Source organism: Gastrolobium bilobum, unplaced genomic scaffold, assembly GCF_033153095.1.
Source record: "Gastrolobium bilobum isolate Gb01-03AN ecotype WA unplaced genomic scaffold, APGP_CSIRO_Gbil_v1 utg29198, whole genome shotgun sequence".
Classification (NCBI taxonomy): Eukaryota; Viridiplantae; Streptophyta; class Magnoliopsida; order Fabales; family Fabaceae; genus Gastrolobium; species Gastrolobium bilobum.
The window spans coordinates 26,425-47,836 of NW_026899152.1; the positions used below are offsets into that span (position 1 = coordinate 26,425).

At 37.4% G+C, this 21,412-nt stretch overlaps 1 protein-coding gene across 1 annotated transcript; it reads left to right on the top strand.

The window, feature by feature from the left end:
* Positions 1–219: 219 nt before the first annotated feature.
* LOC133287750 (putative pentatricopeptide repeat-containing protein At1g12700, mitochondrial) lies at positions 220–21,349 on the top strand. Its single transcript, XM_061485418.1, has 4 exons — positions 220–1,887; positions 4,223–4,318; positions 5,411–5,525; positions 21,316–21,349. The coding sequence occupies exon 1, from the start codon at positions 220–222 to the stop codon at positions 1,873–1,875; it is 1,656 nt and encodes a 551-aa protein (XP_061341402.1). The 3' UTR covers positions 1,876–1,887; positions 4,223–4,318; positions 5,411–5,525; positions 21,316–21,349.
* The last annotated feature ends 63 nt before the right edge of the window (positions 21,350–21,412 follow it).

Consider the following 21,412-nt stretch of genomic DNA (forward strand, 5'->3'; position numbering starts at 1 on the left):
ATTAGAAATTAATAATTAATTAATAAATATGACCCAATAAATTACAACATATTGACAGAAATCAAGAAGTAAGAAAAAAAAGCAGTAATTATAACATCCCCAATTTATTATTATTGTATGACACCAGTTGTTTTCAGCAGTTATTTATTTGCTCAAGCTATCTTCATTTTGCTTAAACAAACCCTAACACAATTGGTAGCTGCAATCAAGTGCAAAACAATGTCAATGTCAAGTTTAAGGCACGCTGTTTCCACCCTAAGGTTTCATTCAAACCCCATTTTCTTTCTTTGCTTTCCGTGGACCTCAAGGCTGTACTCTCATTCTCAGTCTCAACCCTCATTCATTCACAATGCCGATGATGCTGTTTCCTTATTCAATCGAATGCTCCGTATGCGTTCTACCCCATCCATCATCGAATTCAACAAGATTTTGAGCTCCCTTGTGAAGATGAAGCACTACCCCACTTCTATATCACTTTCTAAACAAATAGAATTCAGGGGAATAACTCCAAGCATTGTTTCTCTGAACATCTTGATCAATTGTTTCTGCCAACTATGTCAAATGCCTTTGGCTTTTTCAGTATTAGCCAAGATTTTCAAGAGGGGTTATCATCCTGATACCGTAACCTTGACAACACTTATGAAAGGTCTGTGTCTTAATGGTCAGGTTAAAAAAGCACTGGACTTTCATGACAACGTGGTGGCACAAGGATTTCAGTTGGACCACTTTAGTTATGGTATCTTGATCAATGGGTTGTGTAAAATAGGAGAAACACAAGCAGCGATTGAGTTGCTGAGAAACATTGAAGGGCGATTGATTAAGCCTAATGCGGTAATGTACAACACAATTATTGATAGCCTATGCAAAGATCAGCTTGTAAGTGATGCATGTGATTTGTATTCTGAAATGATTGTCAAGAGAATTCCTCCTGATGTTTTCACTTTCAATGCTTTAATCTATGGCTTTAGCATTCTGGGTCAATTGAAAGAAGCAATTGGTTTGTTAAATGAAATGGTATTGAAAGACATTAAGCCAAATGTTTATTTCTTTAGTATATTGCTTGATGCATTATGCAAGGAAGGAAATGTCAGAGAAGCTAAAAATGTGTTAGCTCTAATGATAAAAGAAGGTATCGAACCTGATGTTGTTACTTATAATACATTAATGGATGGGTATTGCTTACTTGAGGAAGTGAATAATGCAAAATATGTATTCGATACTATGGCTCAATGGGGAGCCACTCCTAATGTTCGGAGCTATAGTATCATGATTAATGGATTATGTAAGGTTAGAATGGTGGATGAAGCCATGAATCTCTTTAACAAAATGAATTGCAAAAATATGATTCCTGATACAATAACATACAACTCTCTTATTGATGGTTTATGCAAGTCTGGGAGAATCTCATATGTTTGGGATCTTATTGATGAGATGTATGATAAAGGTCAACCTCCCAATGTAATCACTTTTAATTCCTTACTACACTCGTTATGCAAAAATCGTCATCTTGACAAGGCAATGGCATTATTCACGAAAATTAAAGACATGGGAATTCTACCAGATGTTTGCACGTACACAATACTTATTGATGGACTATGCAAAGGTGGGAGACTTAAGAATGCACGAGAGATTTTTCAGAATCTTTTGATTAAAGGCTATCTTTTAAATGTCCGTACATATACTGTTATGATCAATGGCATGTGTAATGAGGGCTTGCTTGATGAAGCATTGGCCTTGCTGTCAAAAATGGAAGACAATGGTGTCATTCCTAATGCTATAACTTTTGAAGTAATTGTTCGTGCTCTCTTTGAAAGAGATGAGAATGATAAGGCGGAGAAACTTCTACGTGAAATGATTGCTAGAGGCCTACTGTAACAGTAAAACTAGGTGAGATGCTTTCTATTTGCACATTAAGTTATTTTGAATTTTGATGACAATCAACCAATATGTATTTATTTTGATAGTTACACATCCAAAAGAAGATGGATTATGCAATAGGCTCATTATCACTTTAGTTTTGATTTAAAGTCATGTTATTAGGTTCATTTCGATATAGTAATGATAAAAATTTTGAGTCTTGACATGACTATCTTTTTTCTTGTCAATGTACTTTCGCTCTGCTTAATCAACTACTAAGGATAATTTCGGTCACTGCTCATTTTTAGTGTTTCAGATAAAAAACAAAGCTTAAATTGACATGATTATTTGGAATGCTTTTTCTCTTATAGTTGACTCTATTTACCCCAAACTATGGATTTTTTTTTTTTTTTGGGTTTTATGTTTCATGTGGTATTCTTACAGAAAGGGAAAAGTGAAAGATGCAAGCATATTTCGGTTGCATCATTTTAGTTGTCTTAGTTGATAAAAGTTGCTGTTGTTTTCCTCAGGCCGTTGCTGCATAATTAATTCAAGCTTTTTCAAAGGCTATGGTTTATTTTGGTAGAAATTATTGCAGGAATGTGTGTTTTAGTAAGAATCTAAAATTTACTTTTATAAACGAATGAACAAAAGAGATAAAGGGAAAGGGAATAGTTTAGTTTAGAAGGCTTGGATTTGGATTTTATTTTCTAGTTTACTTATGAACATTTTATTGGGTTAATACCTAACCCATTCCCTCATTACATTTAGATTCTTAATATGATGTGGATATCAATTCTTTGTCAGCTAGTTTGCTCTGACTTTAATATGATCTTCTATCTTCTTATAGATGTACCTATTTTCTTTCGATATTGTTGGGTACTTTATTGATGTTATTCCTATATTCCTATGTACTTTAATAAGCTATAAGTATGGTGGAGGGTTAGACCCGCTGTTATTCCTATGTTCCAGATGGTCCCTTTTTAGTCCTTTTCCCCTTCATTTCCCCCACTTCTTCTTGTCCCTTTCTTTTTTACTTTTATTTATTTATATATACATATATTTTTATTTTATTTTATTTTATTTTTATTTTATTTTATTATTTTATTTGTTTATTTTTATTTATTTATTTATTTATTTATTTTTTGCTGTTTTACTTTTTTTCAACCGTTTTGTATCTTTCATGTGGGTTCATCTACCACCGACCCCAATTAATTTGGGATAAAGGTGTTGTTGATGTTGATGTTGATGTTGATGTTGATTGTTGGGTACTTTATCTTTTGATATCAGTATCTTGGGGTGGAGTTAACTTGTCACTTGAGGTTTTCAAATCTGTTGTCCTAAGGCATGTAAAAACTAGTACTTTATCTTCTAATCTTGCTATTCTCCATCTTCCTGAAAGGGAAGGTATGACCCTCTAAAGGGAGGACTGGCAGCAATTCGGTTTAAAGTTTATGAATCCAGAAGTGTGGTTTATACATGTCCATCTTGACGAGCACACATCTTAGGGTCTTTCCATGGCTTTTATTGCGAAAGATGGTCCTGCAGTATCTTGGTACTTGCTGCCTCCTCCTCCTGAAGATTTTCCTTCCTGTTGAGTCTACTCCAGCTAGCCAGCTACTTGGCAAAGTGTCAAATTTAACTACTTTTTTTGGTGCAAATTAGCTTACTAGAGTTACAGGATGCTTATGTAGATTAAGCTGATGTTACTTTATTTTTTATAGATGTAGATGAAGGTTCTCATCTTGTGTTAGTTTGACTCATCAGATTGATTTAGCATTATTCTTAAATTAGAAAGAACCAATTTACCCTCTGATACGGTCCAGTATCCAAAGAAAATAGGCACTTGCTGAGTCAGCAATTCTGCAACAGAATAACAGCATGGCACCTGATGGTAGTTAAAGGAAGTGTGAAGGGAGTGGGAAAGGCACTTGGGCATTTTCTGGAACTTGAGACTTGGCTTGTGACATACTCAGAGCGTCTCTAGGTGCTCTGTAATTTTCCTTTCTGCTTTGCTGCATTTCCCTTCATTTTCCACAAGCTTCTTGCTGTAATTTCCTTCATTTCAATGTATTGATTTGCTCTGTAGCAGAATATCCCAATTTACTTGTTATATTGTCCAAATTATCAGTAACACAAGTTTTCTTTTCCAATCTGATTTCCCTTATTTCTAATTTGATTATTCTGTACTTGGTGGAGTCCTATCACCCTCCTCTTGATTCCTTACCCTTTTTCTCTAATCCCCATTCCTAGGTATTCTCAACATCTCTTTTGGAGTTGACTTGTGCTATCTTCTAACAAGAATAGCTTGTGATATTTTTACCGAGTGTTTGGAAAATTATTTAGATGCTATTTTTTCAAACAGGTTTATTTATTATGATTGAAGAGTTGGAGGTGAAGTGATTGATCAAGAAAAGGGAAATATGATGAGAAGCAAGAACTCACTGCTATGAGATTTCTGGTACATTGATGCTCTCTTGAATCTTGACTATTTTTTTTCCCGTGATATTAGTTTCTCCCTTATAACTCTTTGTATAAAAATAGAAAACATAGCTGATATGGCCAGTAATATGGCCACTTCAGCCGTTGGTTTAAATAGCCAACAAAAATTAATCATTAATCAACTTTCTGCAGTTTAGAAGGTAGCATTTTTGTGTGGAGTAAATTATGCGTAAAAGAAATTCAGAAGCATAATAAAATATTGAAGGCAAGTTGAATATTTTATTAAATTAGAACTTCCGAGTTATAAAAATGGTTATTAGTTAACCGACATAGTAAACACAGCCATTATATAATTAAGCATATACCTTACAGTTTAATGGATATTGGAAATTCTCAATGTTTCTGCTTCTACTTCTTCATTAAAAATAGCTTATATGTAACACAACTCAAAGAATCACGTATCTTGTGCTAGATTCTATGATGAGGATTAGCTGGATTAGATAGAGTACAGAGAGAAATATTGTAGTAGTTATAAATTATCTGGTTGTGTTGCACTTACATAAGTAATGAGCTATCAATTATTTTCGTCTTATTTGCCCCAACTGTTAAACCAGGCAATTCGAATTTGACAGGTTTAACTTAGGAAATAAGAAACTACAAAGTGAAGATAGTTAATTTCTTTCTTGGTTGTTTTTCTCTGTTTCCTCAAATGAAGTCTAATTTCAATAATACTTTCGAGTTGAAAAATGATATATCAGTAATTCAGTATTATAGATGGTTAGATGTATATGACTTTTAGTTTTTATTATTTACTTCAATATATCTCATGTTCTGCATGTTTGGAAATTTATAGTCAGGATGTAAATTTTTTGCTTTCTAGTTTGGTATTTTTTTTTTATGTGTACTGTTCAGTATTTGGGTGAATATGCATGCATAGCTATAATTTATAGTAGTTTGCCGACAAATTTTTTATTTTATTTTAGTTTTTGGGATATGCCTGCATTTGCACAAAATGTAAAACTTAATGTAAATCATTTGCATTCTGATAATATCAGGGCTTTCTATCCACAAATTGACTTTGCTAACACCGGTTTCTGTTGACATACTTTAGGGTTGCAACTGTGAGTTCTCCATCTGACGTAACAAAAGACAAGGGAAATGATGTAAGTTACATGCCAGCAGGTTTTGTGAAAGACAATAGCAGGGAGATGCTAACCAAATTCCATGTAAATGTCGTACTTTGATAGTATCTGAAAGCTGAGCATTCTTATTAATTTGGTACTTGGCTCTTGTGATCAGGTATTTAGTGGTTGACTTGTGTGGGAGTTTGCTTTCTGGACTTTCTGGACTTTTCCTTTATTTCTAGTTTACTTATGAACATTTTATTGGGTTAATACCTAACCCATTCGCTCATTACATATAGATTCTTAATATGATGTGGATATCAATTCTTTGTCAGCTAGTTTGCTCGGACTTTAATTTGATCTTCTATCTTCTTATAGATGTACCTATTTTCTTTCCATATTGTTGGGTACTTTATCTTTGATATCATTAGCTTGGGGTGGAGTTACTTGTCACTTGAGGTTTTCAAATCTGTTGTCCAAAGGCATGTAAAAACTAGCCGTCAACTTTTTTTTTGGGGGGTTTGAATTTATTTGTCAACTTAATTCCGTTGTCACAATTTCACTTTCTGCTGACAGTTTTTCTCCTTCGATGTCTCGAGGATCAAAAAGAGTTTGTTCACTTTCTGTTCCTGAACAAACTAAACTTAAAATGAACACCAAGAACATTATTTGTGCAGTTACTCCTGGCAATGCCTCCCATATATAGTAGAAACACACAGTTTTCAGATGCAAAATGAACACAAAAGTAGATGAATATATGATGAGTGGGCTAAACAGCATGATAAAGAATGGAAGTAAACCCAATAGTTTGAATGCTTACTTCATACTTGGTCTGCCAGGACCTCTGTACCCTTCTTCAAATAAAAGCATTTAGTTAATTTGGCAACTCTCAATAATTTCTCTTGGATTACATACATTGGTGATTAAAACAACATCAACATCAACAACACCTTTATCCCAAATTAATTGGGGTCGGTGGTAGATGAACCCACATGAAAGATACAAAACAGTTGAAAAAAAGTAACAAAAAAAATAAAAAATAAAAAATAAATAAATTAATAAATTAATAAATAAATAAAAATACACAAATAAAATAATAAAATAAAATAAAATGAAATAAAAATATATGTATATATAAATAAATAAAAGTAAAAAAGAAAGGGACAAGAAGAAGTGGGGGAAATGAAGGGGAAAAGGACTAAAAAAGGACCATCTGGAACATAGGAATAACAGCGAGTCTAACCCTCCACCATACTTATAGCTTTTCTCCATTCCTTTCTAAGACATACTGTCCGCCAATCTATATCCCACTCCATTAAATCTTGTTTTACTACTTTTCCCCAACTAAGCTTCGGCCTACCTCTGCCTCTTTTTGTGTTTAGCTCTTGGTAACAAACTTTTGTTCTTACAGGAGCATCCATGGGTCTTCTCATCACGTGCCCAAACCACCTCAATCTATGTTCTCTCATCTTCTCGGCTACCGGTACTACTCCGACCTTTCGTCGAATATCTTCATTTCTTATCTTATCCATCCTTGTGTACCCACACATCCACCTTAACATCCTCATCTCTGCTACTCCCATCTTATGCTCATGTTGCCTATGTGCTGGCCAGCATTCCGCTCCATATAGCATTGTCGGTCGTACTGCCGTTTTATAGAATTTTCCTTTTAACTTCAGGGGAATTTTGCGGTCACACAAAAATGCAGATGCACTACGCCATTTCATCCACCCTGCTCTGATTCTGTGATTTACATCCTCATCAATCTCTCCACCATTTTGTAAAATGGAGCCCAAGTATTTAAAAGCATTTTTTTTGGGTACCTCTTGACCATTTAGACGCACAGGTTCTTGGTCCTCATCTTGTACCAGAGAAAACTCACACTTCAGATACTCAGTCTTGCTTCGACTTAATGTGAATCCTCTGGATTCCAATGTGCTTCTCCACAATTCAAGTTTTCTATTAACACCCTCCTTGCTCTCATCAATAAGCACAATATCGTCTGCAAAAAGCATACACCATGGCACTTGCTCTTGAATATCTTTTGTTAGTTCATCCATAACTAAGGCAAATAGGTAAGGACTTAGAGCCGACCCTTGGTGTACACCTACCGTGATAGGAAAATAACTTGATGATCCGTTACAAGCTTTTACACATGTAGTAGACCCATCATACATATCCTTGATTGCCTTTACATACTTTAATGGAACATTTTTCTTCTCCAGGACCCACCATAAAACTTTCCTTGGAATCCTATCGTATGCTTTCTCAAGGTCTATGAACACCATATGCAAGTCCTTCTTCTTTTCTCGGTATCTTTCCATTAGTTGTCGCATCAAGAAAATGGCTTCCATGGTACATCTTCCTGGCATAAATCCAAATTGATTTACAGAAACCTTGGTATCTCTCCTCAAGCGATGTTCAATAACCCTCTCCCACAGCTTCATAGTATGACTCATTAGCTTAATGCCTCTATAGTTTGAACAATTCTGTATATCTCCCTTGTTTTTGTAGATAGGCACAATCATACTTTTCCTCCATACATCAGGCATCTTATTCGTCTGGAGAATCTTATTAAAAAGATTGGTCAACCATTTTATTGCCACATCCCCCAGGCCTCTCCACACTTCAATAGGGACACCATCAGGCCCCAAGGCTTTATTAGTCTTCATCCTCTTTAAAGCCTCCTTAACTTCATGTGTATTAATTCTGCGTACAAATCTTCTATTCATATCATCATACGCGTCCTCTAAGTCCACCTCGCTTGTATTTCCATCCCCATTAAACAGCTTGTTGAAGTATTTCAACCATCTTTCACTTACATCTTCATCTCTCACCAGAAGTTTTTGATTTTCATCCTTAATGCATCTAACTTGAGTGAGGTCTTTACTTTTCTTATCCCTTATCCTTGCAAGTTTATAAATACCTCTTTCACCATCCTTGCTCCCAAGACTTTTATACAACTCGTCGAAAACCTTGCCTCTCGCGTCTCGCACTGCTTTCTTTGCATTTTTTCTCGCCAATCTAAACTTTTGCAGGTTCTCTTCATTGGGACTTTTATGCAAAGATCTAAAGCACTCCTTCTTATGTTTAATTGCCTCTTGCACCTCTCCATTCCACCACCATGTTTCCTTTGTATGAAATCCATTTCCTTTGCTTTCTCCCAACACCCTCCTTCCCAAATTTTGAATACACTTAGCCATCTCATTCCATATTGCATTTACTCCTCCATCAAACTCCCAAGGTCCTTCGTGCAACATTCTATCATTGAACTCTCTCTCTTTTCCCTCCTTAAGCTTCCACCACCTTATCCTTGGATTCTGAGCCCTCTTCTTCATTGTACGTACTTTGTTGAACCGAACATCCAAGACTACCAGCTTATGTTGCGTAGCAACACACTCTCCAGGGTAGACCTTACATTCGACACAAGAAGTTCTATCTTCTCTTCTAGCCAGAAAGAAATCAATCTGACTACGATTATGGCCACTTTGATAAGTGATAAGGTGTGACTCCCTTTTTTGAAAAAAGGTGTTCACTAACATCAAATCGTAGGCTAGTGCAACATTCAGGATATCTTCTCCAGTCTCGTTTCTCGTCCCATAGCCAAAACCTCCATGGATTCTATCAAAACCTCCATTGCTTTTACCAACATGACCATTTAGATCTCCTCCTACGAAAATCTTCTCCTCTCGAGGTATTCCCCTCAAAACCTCCTCCAAGTCTTCCCAAAATTGGCTTTTATCAGTTGGTTGCAATCCAATTTGGGGTGCATACACACTGAGGATATTCAGGATTAAGTCACCCACAACAAGCTTAACCAGAATAATCCTGTCGCCTTTCCTTTTGACGTCCACAACTTTATCTCTAAAACTTTTGTCGATCATAATTCCAACACCATTTTGACTCTTGTTCGTACCTGTGTACCATAACTTGAAACAAGTTCCATCCACTTCCTTGGCCTTTTCTCCAGCCCACTTAGTTTCTTGCAAACAAACAATATTTACTTTCCTTCTAGCAAAAACATCTGCCAACTCCCTCAATTTACCCGTTAAGGTTCCTATGTTCCAGCTTCCCAATCTCATCCTTAACCCCTGGGCTGTGCTTGCCCGCCACGCTCGCCCATCTGCGTGTTGGGACCCTGGCATACTTCTCACCAAATCCGGGTGAAGACCTGGCGCCTTGCCTTGGGGCAAGGACCCTAGCCCACTTTTCACTACACCTCGGGCCCGATGCAGCGCCTTGCCTTGTGGCAAGGACCCTAGCCCATTTTTCGCTACACCCGGGGCCCGGTGCAACGCGTCGCTATGAAGGGTACGCCCCAACGAAAAATCATATAGGTTCATCACATAAAAATATAGCTGTTTTTTACGGCCGGTTCGCAACACCTGACGCCAACCCTCCTCCTTTATCCTGGCTTGGGACAGGCCATGCATGCAAGCACACATGGGCAGAGTTATAGGAAAAAAAAAAAAAGCCTAAACATTTCAAAATCATAAACCTGGTACCCTGTATTTTCAATGGACTCTGGGAATGTCCAACTATGACATAGGCGGACATTTTGCTTCCTTTTCATTTGTGTGCAGATACTTTCATCTATATTAGATATATACAGATGTTTGCATTTGTTTGTTAGTTTTTACTTCTGTATCAATAACTTTATGTGTTAGTATTCTTTTATATTATTCTGTATAGCTGTCAGAGCTTGCCAAACAAGCTCTATCTTTATTTAATAAATATTAGGGAACAGTGAGAGAGAGTCACAAACTCCATTATCGATATCTTGAGTTTACCTCTATCTGCGTTGTTGAGTGTGGTAAAACTTAATTGCTTCGAATCATCAGTGGAACTAATTCTCAGTGTCGAGCTCTACTTTACTGTTGCTAATCACACCTTGCTTGATGTTGAGATTGATGCAACGTATGCAATACCCTCCAACCAGGGCAATCATGGTTGCTTCTGGCCAGAATTGAATGTTCTTACTTCTTATCAGCTTTCTTGATTCTTCAGCCATGTTTGTTTTTGCAGCTAGGCCTTTAAGCACGTATGTTTCCCTTTTGATAACTCCACTGCAATTGGATTTGTGATTTACAAAACATAAGGACTGAGAGGAACAAGCCCCTGTACATTCCTTCTAATCTTGCTATTCTCCATCTTCCTGAAAGGGAGGGTATGACCCTTTAATCCTTCAGATAAGAATGCATTGGTTGTTCTAAAGGGAGGACTGGCAGCAAGTCGGTTTAAAGTTTAAGAATCCAGAAGTGTGGTTTATGCATTTCCATCTTGACGAGCACACATCATATGGTCTTTCCATGGCTTTTATTGCGAAAGATGGTCCTGCAGTATCTTGGTACTTGCTGCCTCCTCCTCCTGAAGATTTTCCTTCCTGTTGAGTCTACTCCAGCTAGCCAGCTACATGGCAAAGTGTCAAATTTAATTACTTTTTTTGTGCAAATTAGCTTACTATATTCACAGAATTCTAATGTAGATTTGCTCTGTAGCAGAATATCCCAATTTACTTGTTTCATTGTCCAAATTATCAGTAATACAAGTCTTCTGTTACCATCTGATTTCCCTTATTTCTAGGTTGATTATTCTGTACTTGGTTGAATCCTATCACCCTCCTCTTGATTCCATAACCTTTTTCTCTCCCGTTCCAAGGTATTCTAATGTAGATATGTTTACGGGTGTTTGGAAAATTATTCAGATGCTATTTTTTCTAACAGGTTTATTTATTATGATTGAAGAGTTGGAGGTGAAGTGATTGATCAAGAGAAGGGAAATATGATTGAAGGTAGCATTTTTTTGTGGAGAGAGTTATGCATAAAAGAAATTCAAAAGCATAAAATATTGAAGTAGAGTTGAATATTTTATTAAATTAGAACTTCCGAGTTATAGAAATGATCATTAGTTAGCCTACATAGTAAACAAAGCCATTATATAATTAAGTATAAACCTTACAGTGTAATGGATATTAGAAATTCTCGTAGTTTCTGCTTCTACTTCATAAAATTTAGCTTATATGTAACCCAACTCAGAGAATTAAATGTATCCTATGCTTGATTCTATGATGAGGATTAGCTGGAATAGATAGAGTACAGAGAGAAATATTGTAGTGGATATAAATTATCTGGTTGTGTTGCACTTACATAAATAACGAGCTATCAATTATTTTCATCTTATTTGGAGCGCCCAACTGTTAATCCAGGCAATACGAATAAGCGAAAGGTTGACAGTGTTAGCTTAGGAACTAAGAAACTACAAAGTGAAGATGGTTTATTTATTTCTTGGTGTTTTTTCTCTGTTTCCTTTAATGAAGGTTAATTTCAATAATATTTCGAGTTGAAAAATGATTTATCGGTAATTCAGTATTGTAAAGAACCTTGGAATACACCATCCCAAAAGCTAGCTCAAAGGGTGGGAGTGCCCAAAGCCTTATAAACTCCACATTAGTTACATGTACAACCAATGTGAGACTATATATCTCAACACGCCCCCTCACACGAGAGCCCATTGGGCTTGAAGAGTGGAAGATGCAATAGGCCCAGCCTACCTGTGTTAAGAAAGTCCACAAGAGAAAGTGGGGGGTGGCGAGGCTCTGATACCATGTAAAGAACCTTGGGATACACCACCCCAAAAGCTAGCTCAAAGGGTGGGAGTGCCCAAAGCCTTATAAACTCCACATTAGTTGCACATACAACCAATGTGGGACTATATATCTCAACAAGTATTATGGACGTTTAGATATATATGACTTTTAATTTTTATTTTTACTTCAATATATCTCCCGTTCTTCATGTTTGGAAATTTATAGTCAGGATGTAAAATTTCTTGCTTTCTAGTTTGGTAATGAGTTTTTTTGCATGTGTACGTTTCAGTATTTGGGTGAATATGCATGCATAGCTATAATTTATAGTAGTTTACCGATAATTTTTATTTCTTTTTGGATATGCCTGCATTTGCACAAAATGTAAACTTAATGTAAATCATTTGAATTATGATCATATCAGAGCTTTCTATCCATAAATTGACTTAGCTAACACCGGTTTCTGTTGACATACTTTAGGTTTGCAACTGTGAGTACACCATCTGATAAAACAAAAGACAAACCAAATGGTAGTAGAGGAGTTGAGTAAGTGAAAAGGAAAGAACCTCGGTTCGATTTTCACATGCCACCTTTGGAAGGGGTTTAAATATCTTCATCCTAATCTGTCCGGCACTTCAGATTAGTCTTATAGCCGGCTCAAAGAGTTGAAGCTTGTGGAGATACTGGGGAGAGCCAACTCAAAGAGTCAAAGAGGTAATTAGAGTTGGGTTAACTCCGAAAAAAGAAAAGAAAACAAAAGACAAGGGAAATGATGTAATTTACATGGCAGGAAGTTTAGGGGAATACAATAGCAGGGAGAAGGTAACCAAATTCCATGTAAATGTCTTACTTTGATAGTACCTGAAAGCTGAGCATGCTTATAAAGAGATGGTTTTTAAGTTTTCATCTTGTTTCTCTATCTGGGGTATTTTATTAATTAGGTACTTGGTTCTTGTGATCAGGTATTTGTCCGGTCTAATGGAATAGGTTAACTTTGTTGGTGCCACTGGCCAACAACTTATTTACTTTTTAAAGTAATTACTAATTAGTGAAAACTTACTGCTCACCACCAAGTAGATTGAATTTCTATGTTTTGTCTACTAATGTTTTTTTTTTCCTTTTTACTCTGTATGTTTCGTGTATTCTTTTTACTGTGAGGAAAAATTCTAAAAACAAATGCATATTTTAGTTTCACCTCTAAGTTGCATCTGAATATGTATTTTAAAAATTTTAATTCAACACTACAAGGTTCAAAGGGGACTGACTCCCAATGTTAATGGCTATAATATTATGATTAATGGATTATGTAAGATTAAAATGGTGGATGGAACCTATGAAGCACGGATACGCAAAAACAAAACATTCTATGTATCGGACACACGTCCGATACGGATACGTTGGGATACTCTTTCTTTGCGTATCAAATGGGTCAAATACGGTCAATGGCATTTCAGTATTTTTTTTTAAAATAAAGCGTGTTTTATTTTTGGCCAAAAGCACCCAAATCGATTGAATCTCATAATCTCAGACGCCCTTAAAGTTCTACATCTACTCACCTGGACCTGACCTCCATAGACAACGTCATTCTTGTTCCTCATCCGTCGTTGGTTCGCCGTCGCTGTTCCTCCTCCGCCGTTGTTCGCCGTCGGCTGTCGCTGTTCCTCCTCGGCTCCTCCACGGTTTCGTTCGCACTTCGCAATCGATCTTTCTTCCTCCTTGGCTGTCGGTGGTAACTGTTCGTCCTCCGACCTCCATCGTCGTTCTTCCTCCTTGGCTTTCGTTCTGCTCCTTTTTGTCAGTCGCTGCTCAAAAAGGATCCTCACGCACGGAGACGGAGTCACGGTAGGTAAGTGAAGGATCCTCCTTTTATTTTTATTGTATATATATTTTTTATTTTTTATTATGTAATTTCTATATTAGGATTAGGAGATCAATGTTAATATTTTTGAAAGAGTAGTTAATAATTATTTTTTGTATATAAATTTCTATTTACATAAAGTTTATATTATTATTTGTATATTCTGTTTTTTATATTTGTATATTTGTATATTGTGTTTTTTATATTTGTATATTTGTATATTCTGTTTTTTATATTATTATATTTGTATATAATTATTTTTCTTTTGTTTATATTTTGTTAATGTGAAGTACACTATATTAAAAATATTATTTAATACTAAGACGTATCGGAACGTATCGAAATATTAGTATTTTTGAAGTAACGTATCGGACACGTATCGGGAATGTATCGAAAATGCCGTATCGGTATCGGTGCTTCATAGGATGGAACCATGGATGTCTTTGATAGAATAGGAAATATTAGATATGATTAGATTTGATTAGATTTGAATAGATTACTTCCTATCTGTAAATATTCTTTTTGGATTAGATCTGGGCTTCTCACTTAAGCTCATTAGGGTCTCTATATATTGTAACTCTTTGTATTAGCTTAATACACAACACATTATTTTATATTCAAGTTGGTACCAGAGCTCTTTTGTTCTGGAGACCCTTGCTTTTGCTTAAAACCTTGTTTTCGCTTTAAAACCTAAGCCCACTGCTTAGGAATCCTTTTTTTTCTTTGCCGTGCGTCCTTCCGGCAAGCCATCTAGGGCTGTAAGCCCCTTCTGAGTGATTTCTGAACACGTCAGCACCTCCGATCGCCACCGGAACCACCGTCCGTCACTGTTCCAGCCGCCGGAGAACTTTTCCGGCGAGTTTTCAGCCTAGACCACTTGCGATCAGGACCCTCTCCTCCCGGCGACCAAGTCTGTGGAGGTCCGACCACCGTCGCGTCAGTCACGTGCCTCCACGCGCCGCCCGTCTCCTCTGCGCGTGGTGCTCACGTGCCACTTTCTACCGGCGCGTGTGCACTGTTCCGGCAGCTCTTTTTGGTCGTTCTTGGACAGAGAAGCTCGCCTCCTCCTCCTCTTTCCAGATCTGTGGTTGGTTCTTTGTGGGTCTCACTTTTTGTGCGTACCTCTTCTTGATTTGCGATCAGGTTCGTTTCTATTCACTTGGTTGTTTATCCTTGTGATTTATTATAATGGAAGCATCTTCTCCTGCTCACTCGGAAACCAGTTCTCCCTCTCGTCCTACCAAAAGTTCCCCTAATGTCATCTCCACCAATGTTGGGCCCATTACCTCTTCAAAGCTTAAGGGTTCTGTTAATTACAAGAATTGGGTCACCTCTGTTCGTGTTTGGTTCTTTGGACAGGGACATGGGAACCATCTCACAACTAAATCTACTGATGTTCCTAAAGAAGAAAAATCTGATTGGGAAAGGATTGACAACCAGCTTCTAAGTATCCTTTGGCAGTCTATTGATCCAATCGTCTTGGATATTTTCTATTCTTTTCAAACCTGCAATGACGTGTGGGAGGAAGCAAAACACCTCTACACTAATGATGTTCAGCAGTTTTATTCCATCATGTCTCAGTTTATGGATCTGCGCAAATCATCCGACACTCAGATGGAGACATATGTTGGCAAAAGTCGATCTCTGATGCAAGCATAGTTGGATATGTTGCCCTACCCTACTGATGCATCTGCATATCGGAAACAGGTGGAACGTCTCTTTATGGTTGCCACACTTTCTGGTCTCCCCGAAGAATATGATAATGTCCGGGATACTATCTTGACTAGTGGGGATCCTGATCTATCAATGACGTATCAGCGTCTTCTGAATCGTAATAAGAAATCTGCTCCTGCATCGTCTGTTGTTGTTGATTCTACTGCTCTAGGCGGGAACATTGGAGGTGGAGGTGGTCGTGGTCGTGGTAGAGGCCAGGGAGGACGTGGTCAACGACCTCGTTGTCATTATTGTTAGCAACTCGGTCATTATGAGGAACGTTGCTACACAAAGTATCCTCACCTGCGACCTTCTCATGCTGCCAATATAGCTCAATCGGATACTGCTTCAACTGGTACAATCTCTCTCTCTTCTGAAGAATATGCAGCACTCCAGACCCTTCTCAGGAAGGCCTCTCCTCAGTCTCAGGCCTCTGCTTCAGAAACTGATAATCCCGTTGCTTGTGTTTCTCATTCTGCATCACTTGGTCCTTGGATATTTGACTCAGGTGCTACTGATCACCTTTGTGGTAATAAGGAACTCTTTTCATCTCTTACATATTTTGATAATTTACCCTCTTTTACTCTTGCTGATGGCACTAATGCCCTTGTTCATGGGATTGGACAAATTTGTCCAACCTCCTCATTGACCTTGACATCAGTCTATTACATTCCTGACATCCCTTATAACTTAATCTCTGTTAGTAAATTGATCCACTCTCTTAATTGTATTGTTACCTTCTCAAACCATTATGTTTCTGTGCAGGATCTGAGTACGGGGAAGACGATTGGAGTGGGCCGTGAGTCACGGGGTCTGTTCTACCTGGTTGTGCCGAGTCCGTCAGTTGCTTGTTCTCTCACAGAATCTCCACAACTCATCCACAGTCGCCTCGGTCATCCTAGTCTTTCAAAACTGCAGAAGATGGTTCCTCTTTTATCTAGTCTTCAGACTCATACGCTCCTCCTTTGCCAATCGAGTCAATAAACGAGCTGATGCTCCTTTTTCAATTATTCATTCAGATATTTGGGATCCAAGTCGTACTGTGTCTGTTTTAGGGTTTCGATACTTTGTTACCTTTATTGATGATTTTTCACATTGTATTTGGATTTATTTAATAAAAAACCGTTCTGAGTTATTTTCTATTTATCAAAAATTCTCTGCTGAAATTCAAACTCAATTTGGTGCTTCTATTCGTATTTTACGTAGTGATAATGCTAAGGAATATGTTTCTGTTGACTTTTCTAATTTCTTAGCCACACAGGGTAGTTTACACCAAACCACTTGTCCTCACACTCCACAACAAAATGGAGTAGCTGAACGTAAAAATAGGCATCTCATTGAGACTGCACGAACTCTTCTTATTCACATGCATGTTCCTCTTCACTTCTGGGCCGATGCAGTCCTTGCCTCTTGTTTTCTCATCAACCGTATGTCTTCATCTGTGCTTAATAATGACATCCCTTATAACTTGTTGCTTCCAAATGTTCCTCTCTATCCTCTATCCCCACATGTCTTTGGTTGTACCTGCTTTGTTCATGATCTCACCCCTGGTAAGGACAAGTTAACATCCAAAGCCTTTAAGTGTATTTTTCTTGGTTATTCTCGTCTTCAAAAGGGTTATCGTTGTTATTCTCCTAATCTTAAGCGTTACTTTGTTTCCGCTGATGTCACTTTTCTTGATCAACAACCCTTTAATTCTATCTCATCTCAATTGTCACAGGTTGATCATGTTCTTCCTGTTCCTTTTCTTGACTTGCCTTTGCCAGCTGCAGATACTTCTATTCCAGATGAGCAACCTATTGCTTCCATACTTGAGGACCGTCCAATTTTTACCTATCAGCGTTGTAAAACTGTGCCTCCCGTTGACTCGACTCTTGCTGACTCATCGCCCCCTGCTGTTGATTCTTCTCCTCCGGCTCCTTCACCAGAGACTCTTCCCATTGCTCAAAGAAAAGGTACACGTACTACTTGTAACCCTTATCCTCTTTATACCTTTTTGAGCTATGACTGTCTTGCTCCTCCTCATTTCACCTTTGTTTCTAGTCTTTCTTTTGTTTCTATTCCTAAGACCACAGGTGAAGCACTTTCCCATCCAGGGTGGTGCCAAGCGATGCTTGATGAGATGACTGCACTTCATTCCAATGGCACTTGGTACCTTGTTTCTGCTCCTTCAGAAAAGTCTATAGTTGGTTGTCGCTGGGTTTTTACTGTGAAAGTTGGACCTGATTGCCATATTAATCGTCTCAAGGAACGCTTAGTTGCAAAGGGTTTTACTCAAATCTTCGACCTTGATTATAGCGACACATTTTCTCCGGTCGCTAAGATAGCATCGGTTCGCTTGTTTCTTGCTCTTGCTGTTGTTCGTCACTGGCCACTCCTTCAACCTGACATCAAAAATGCCTTTCTTCATGGTGATTTACAAGAAGTTTACATGGAGCAACCACTTGGTTTTGTTGCTCAAGGGGTGTCTGGGAAGGTGTGTCGTCTTCGCAGATCCTTATATGGTCTCAAGTAGTCTCCTCGGGCATGGTTCAGTCGCTTCAGTTCTGTTGTTCAGGCGTTTGGCTTAATCCGCAGTAAAGTTGACCATTCTGTATTTTATAGGATTACATCTCCTGATAAGTGCATCTATTTGCTAGTCTATGTTGATGACATCATTCTCACCAGAAGTGATCAAGCTGGAATTCGTCAGTTAAAACAACATTTATTCAGTCAATTTCAAACAAAGGACCTTGGGAAGCTGCGTTACTTCTTGAGAATTGAGTTGGCACAATCTAGACAGGGCATTTCTATCTGTCAAAGGAAATATGCCTTGGATATCCTAGAAGAGACTGGTATGTTGGGGTGTAAACCAATTGATACACCCATGGATCCCAATGTCAAGTTATTGCCCGGACAGGGGGAGCCGTTATCTTATCCTGGTCGTTATCGGAGGCTAATTGGGAAGCTCAATTATCTTACCATGACTAGGCCAGACATTTCTTTTGCTGTTAGTACGGCTAGTCAGTTCCTTGATTCCCCTTGTGATTCTCATTGGGATGCTGCTGTGAGGATCCTCCGATACATCAAAGGAGCACCAGGAAAAGGTTTGTTATATTCGGATTAGGGAAATACATAAATTTGTAGTTATTCAGATGCTGATTGGGCAGGATCACCCTCAGACAGGCGCTCTAATTCTGGCTATTGTGTCTTCTTTGGAGGAAACTTAATTTCTTGGAAGAGAAAGAAACAACCTGTTGTTGCCCGATCGAGTGCAGAAGCTGAGTATCGTGCAATGGCAATTACTACCTGTGAGTTAATCTGGTTAAAGCAGTTGATTCAGGAGCTTCATCTTTGTGAACAGAAACAACTCATGACACTCATTTGTGATAATCAAGCTGCGCTACATATATCCTCTAATCCTGTATTTCATGAGAGAACCAAACATATAGAGATTGATTGTCACTTCATTCGAGAAAGGATTCAGTCAGGAGAAATCAAAACAGCTTTTGTCAACTCTAATGATCAACTAGCGGATGTCTTCACTAAAGCTCTTAGAGGTCCTCGGGTTGAATACATTTGTAGCAAGCTTGGTGCTCACAATATATACGCATCAGCTTGAGGGAGAGTGTTAGAACATGAAATATTAGATATGATTAGATTTGATTAGATTTGAATAGATTACTTCCTATCTGTAAATATTATTTTTGGATTAGATCTGGGCTTCTCACTTAAGTCCATTAGGGTCTTTATATATTGTAACTCTTTGTATTAGCTTAATACACAACACATTATTTTATATTCAAGTGTCTTTAAAGAAGTGCATGTTCTCTTAATGATGGTTTGTACAAATTAGGGAGAATATCTTATGTTTGGGATCTTGTTGATGAGATGAATGATAGAGGCCAACCAGCCAATATAATCAGTTTTTCCTCCTTATATGCTTTATGCAAAAACCACCATCTTGACAAGGAGATTGCACTATTTACATATATTAAAGACTAAGGTATTTAGCTTCATGTGTCAATATACAATATACTTATTGATGGACTATGCAAAGGTTGCAGACTTAAGAATGCACCAGATGTTTTTCAGGATCTTTGATTAAAGACTATCATTTAGATGTCCAGGTGTGCACTGTTATGATCAATGTCACACGTATAGTAATCTTGTAGTCAGTTAGACTGTCATATCTCCAGTAACAGACTCATAACTACCCTAGGATTCTGTTGTGATTTTCTTATCTGAATCTATAAAATATGTAAACTGAGCACAGAACTTGATTGAGATGTATAATACATTCACTTCACTTCCAGCCTAAATTCCAAGATGATCCGAATCCATTCCTATTCCCCAACTTAACTAGTACTCTTTCCTCCCACTTCCAAACCTCTTAACAGAATTCAGTTTACTAGCTTCAGGAACATTCTTTGTTAACAAACTTCTTGCGGACTCAACACTTGCCACATTTTCCTACTTCCCCTCCTTTTATACATCTTGCTTGGTCGAATCGTATTACTTTCAAGAAACAAATTAAATTTCTCTTCAAAGGTTTTTTTTTGTGTTTTTCTTATTACACAGAAATCAACAACTTATAGGAATATAAATCACTTAGCCAAATCACTTAACCAGCTGTACCTCTTATATACAGCTCTGTAAGCTTCTCACATAGGCCCCTAACCAACTAACGATCTAACTAACCCATCTGACTGACCTTATACAACAATTACAAACTTTTCTGACCTTGTAATTGTTGCCTGGGTATAGTCCTTCGGGAATATTCCAAATCCCTATATCAAATCCAAGTTGTAACAAAAATGTTCCTGAAGCTAGTAAACTGAATTCTGTTAGAGGTTTGGAAGTGGCGGAAAAGAGTACTAGTTAAGTTGGAGAATAGGAATGGATTCGGATCATGTTGGAATTTAGGCTGGAAATTGGGCTGGGAGAGTTCTGAGTCTCTCAAATACTCAAAAACTATCTTTTCATTTTCCTTTGTTATTTCAACTTCTTTCTCTATACTGTTACTGGCTGGATTATTGTTAGTTCAACTTCAATCAATACAACTTTTGTTCTGTTTTCTCTGATCCCTTTGTCCATTGTGTTTGGGTTGTAACAGATTGAATTAGCTGGAATAGATAGAGTACAGAGAAATGATATATAAAGTCATCTGGTTGTATTGCACTTATTTAAGTGTTAATACGAATAAGAAGATTGACTGTCTTAACTTAGGAAATAAGAAACTAGCAAGGGAAGATTGTTAGTTTCTTTCTTGGTTGTTTTTTTTGTGTTTCCTTAAATGAAGGCTAATTTCAATAATACTGTCTAAATGAAAAATGATATATCAGTAACTCAGTATTATGGACATTTAGATTGAATAATGTAAAAAGACACTAATGTATATAACTTTTAGTTTTTATTATTTACTTCAATATATCTCATGTTCTGCATGTTTGTAATTTTGTACTCAGGATGTAAACTTTCTTACTTTCTAGTTTGGTAATGTTTTATTGCATGTGTACGGTTCAGTGTTTGGGTGAATATGCATGCATAGCTATATTTTATAGCAGTTTGTCGATATTTTTTGTGTGTGGATATTCTGCACTTGCACATATTGGAACTCCATTAAGGTGAAATGCTTAAGGTGGTGTTTGGTTGGTGAGAAGTAAAAATTTTGATGGGTAAGTGTATGTGGGTATCTGTCTTCACCACGTTTGGTTGGGGATTTTCAGTAGATTTTCTCATCTAACTCACTTGGCTAGGAAACGAGAAAGAGGACCAAAAACTGGAGAAACGCACTGTTCAGAAACCGTTTGAAGATGTGGAATTGTTGTTCAAAATCGGATAAATGAAAAAGGT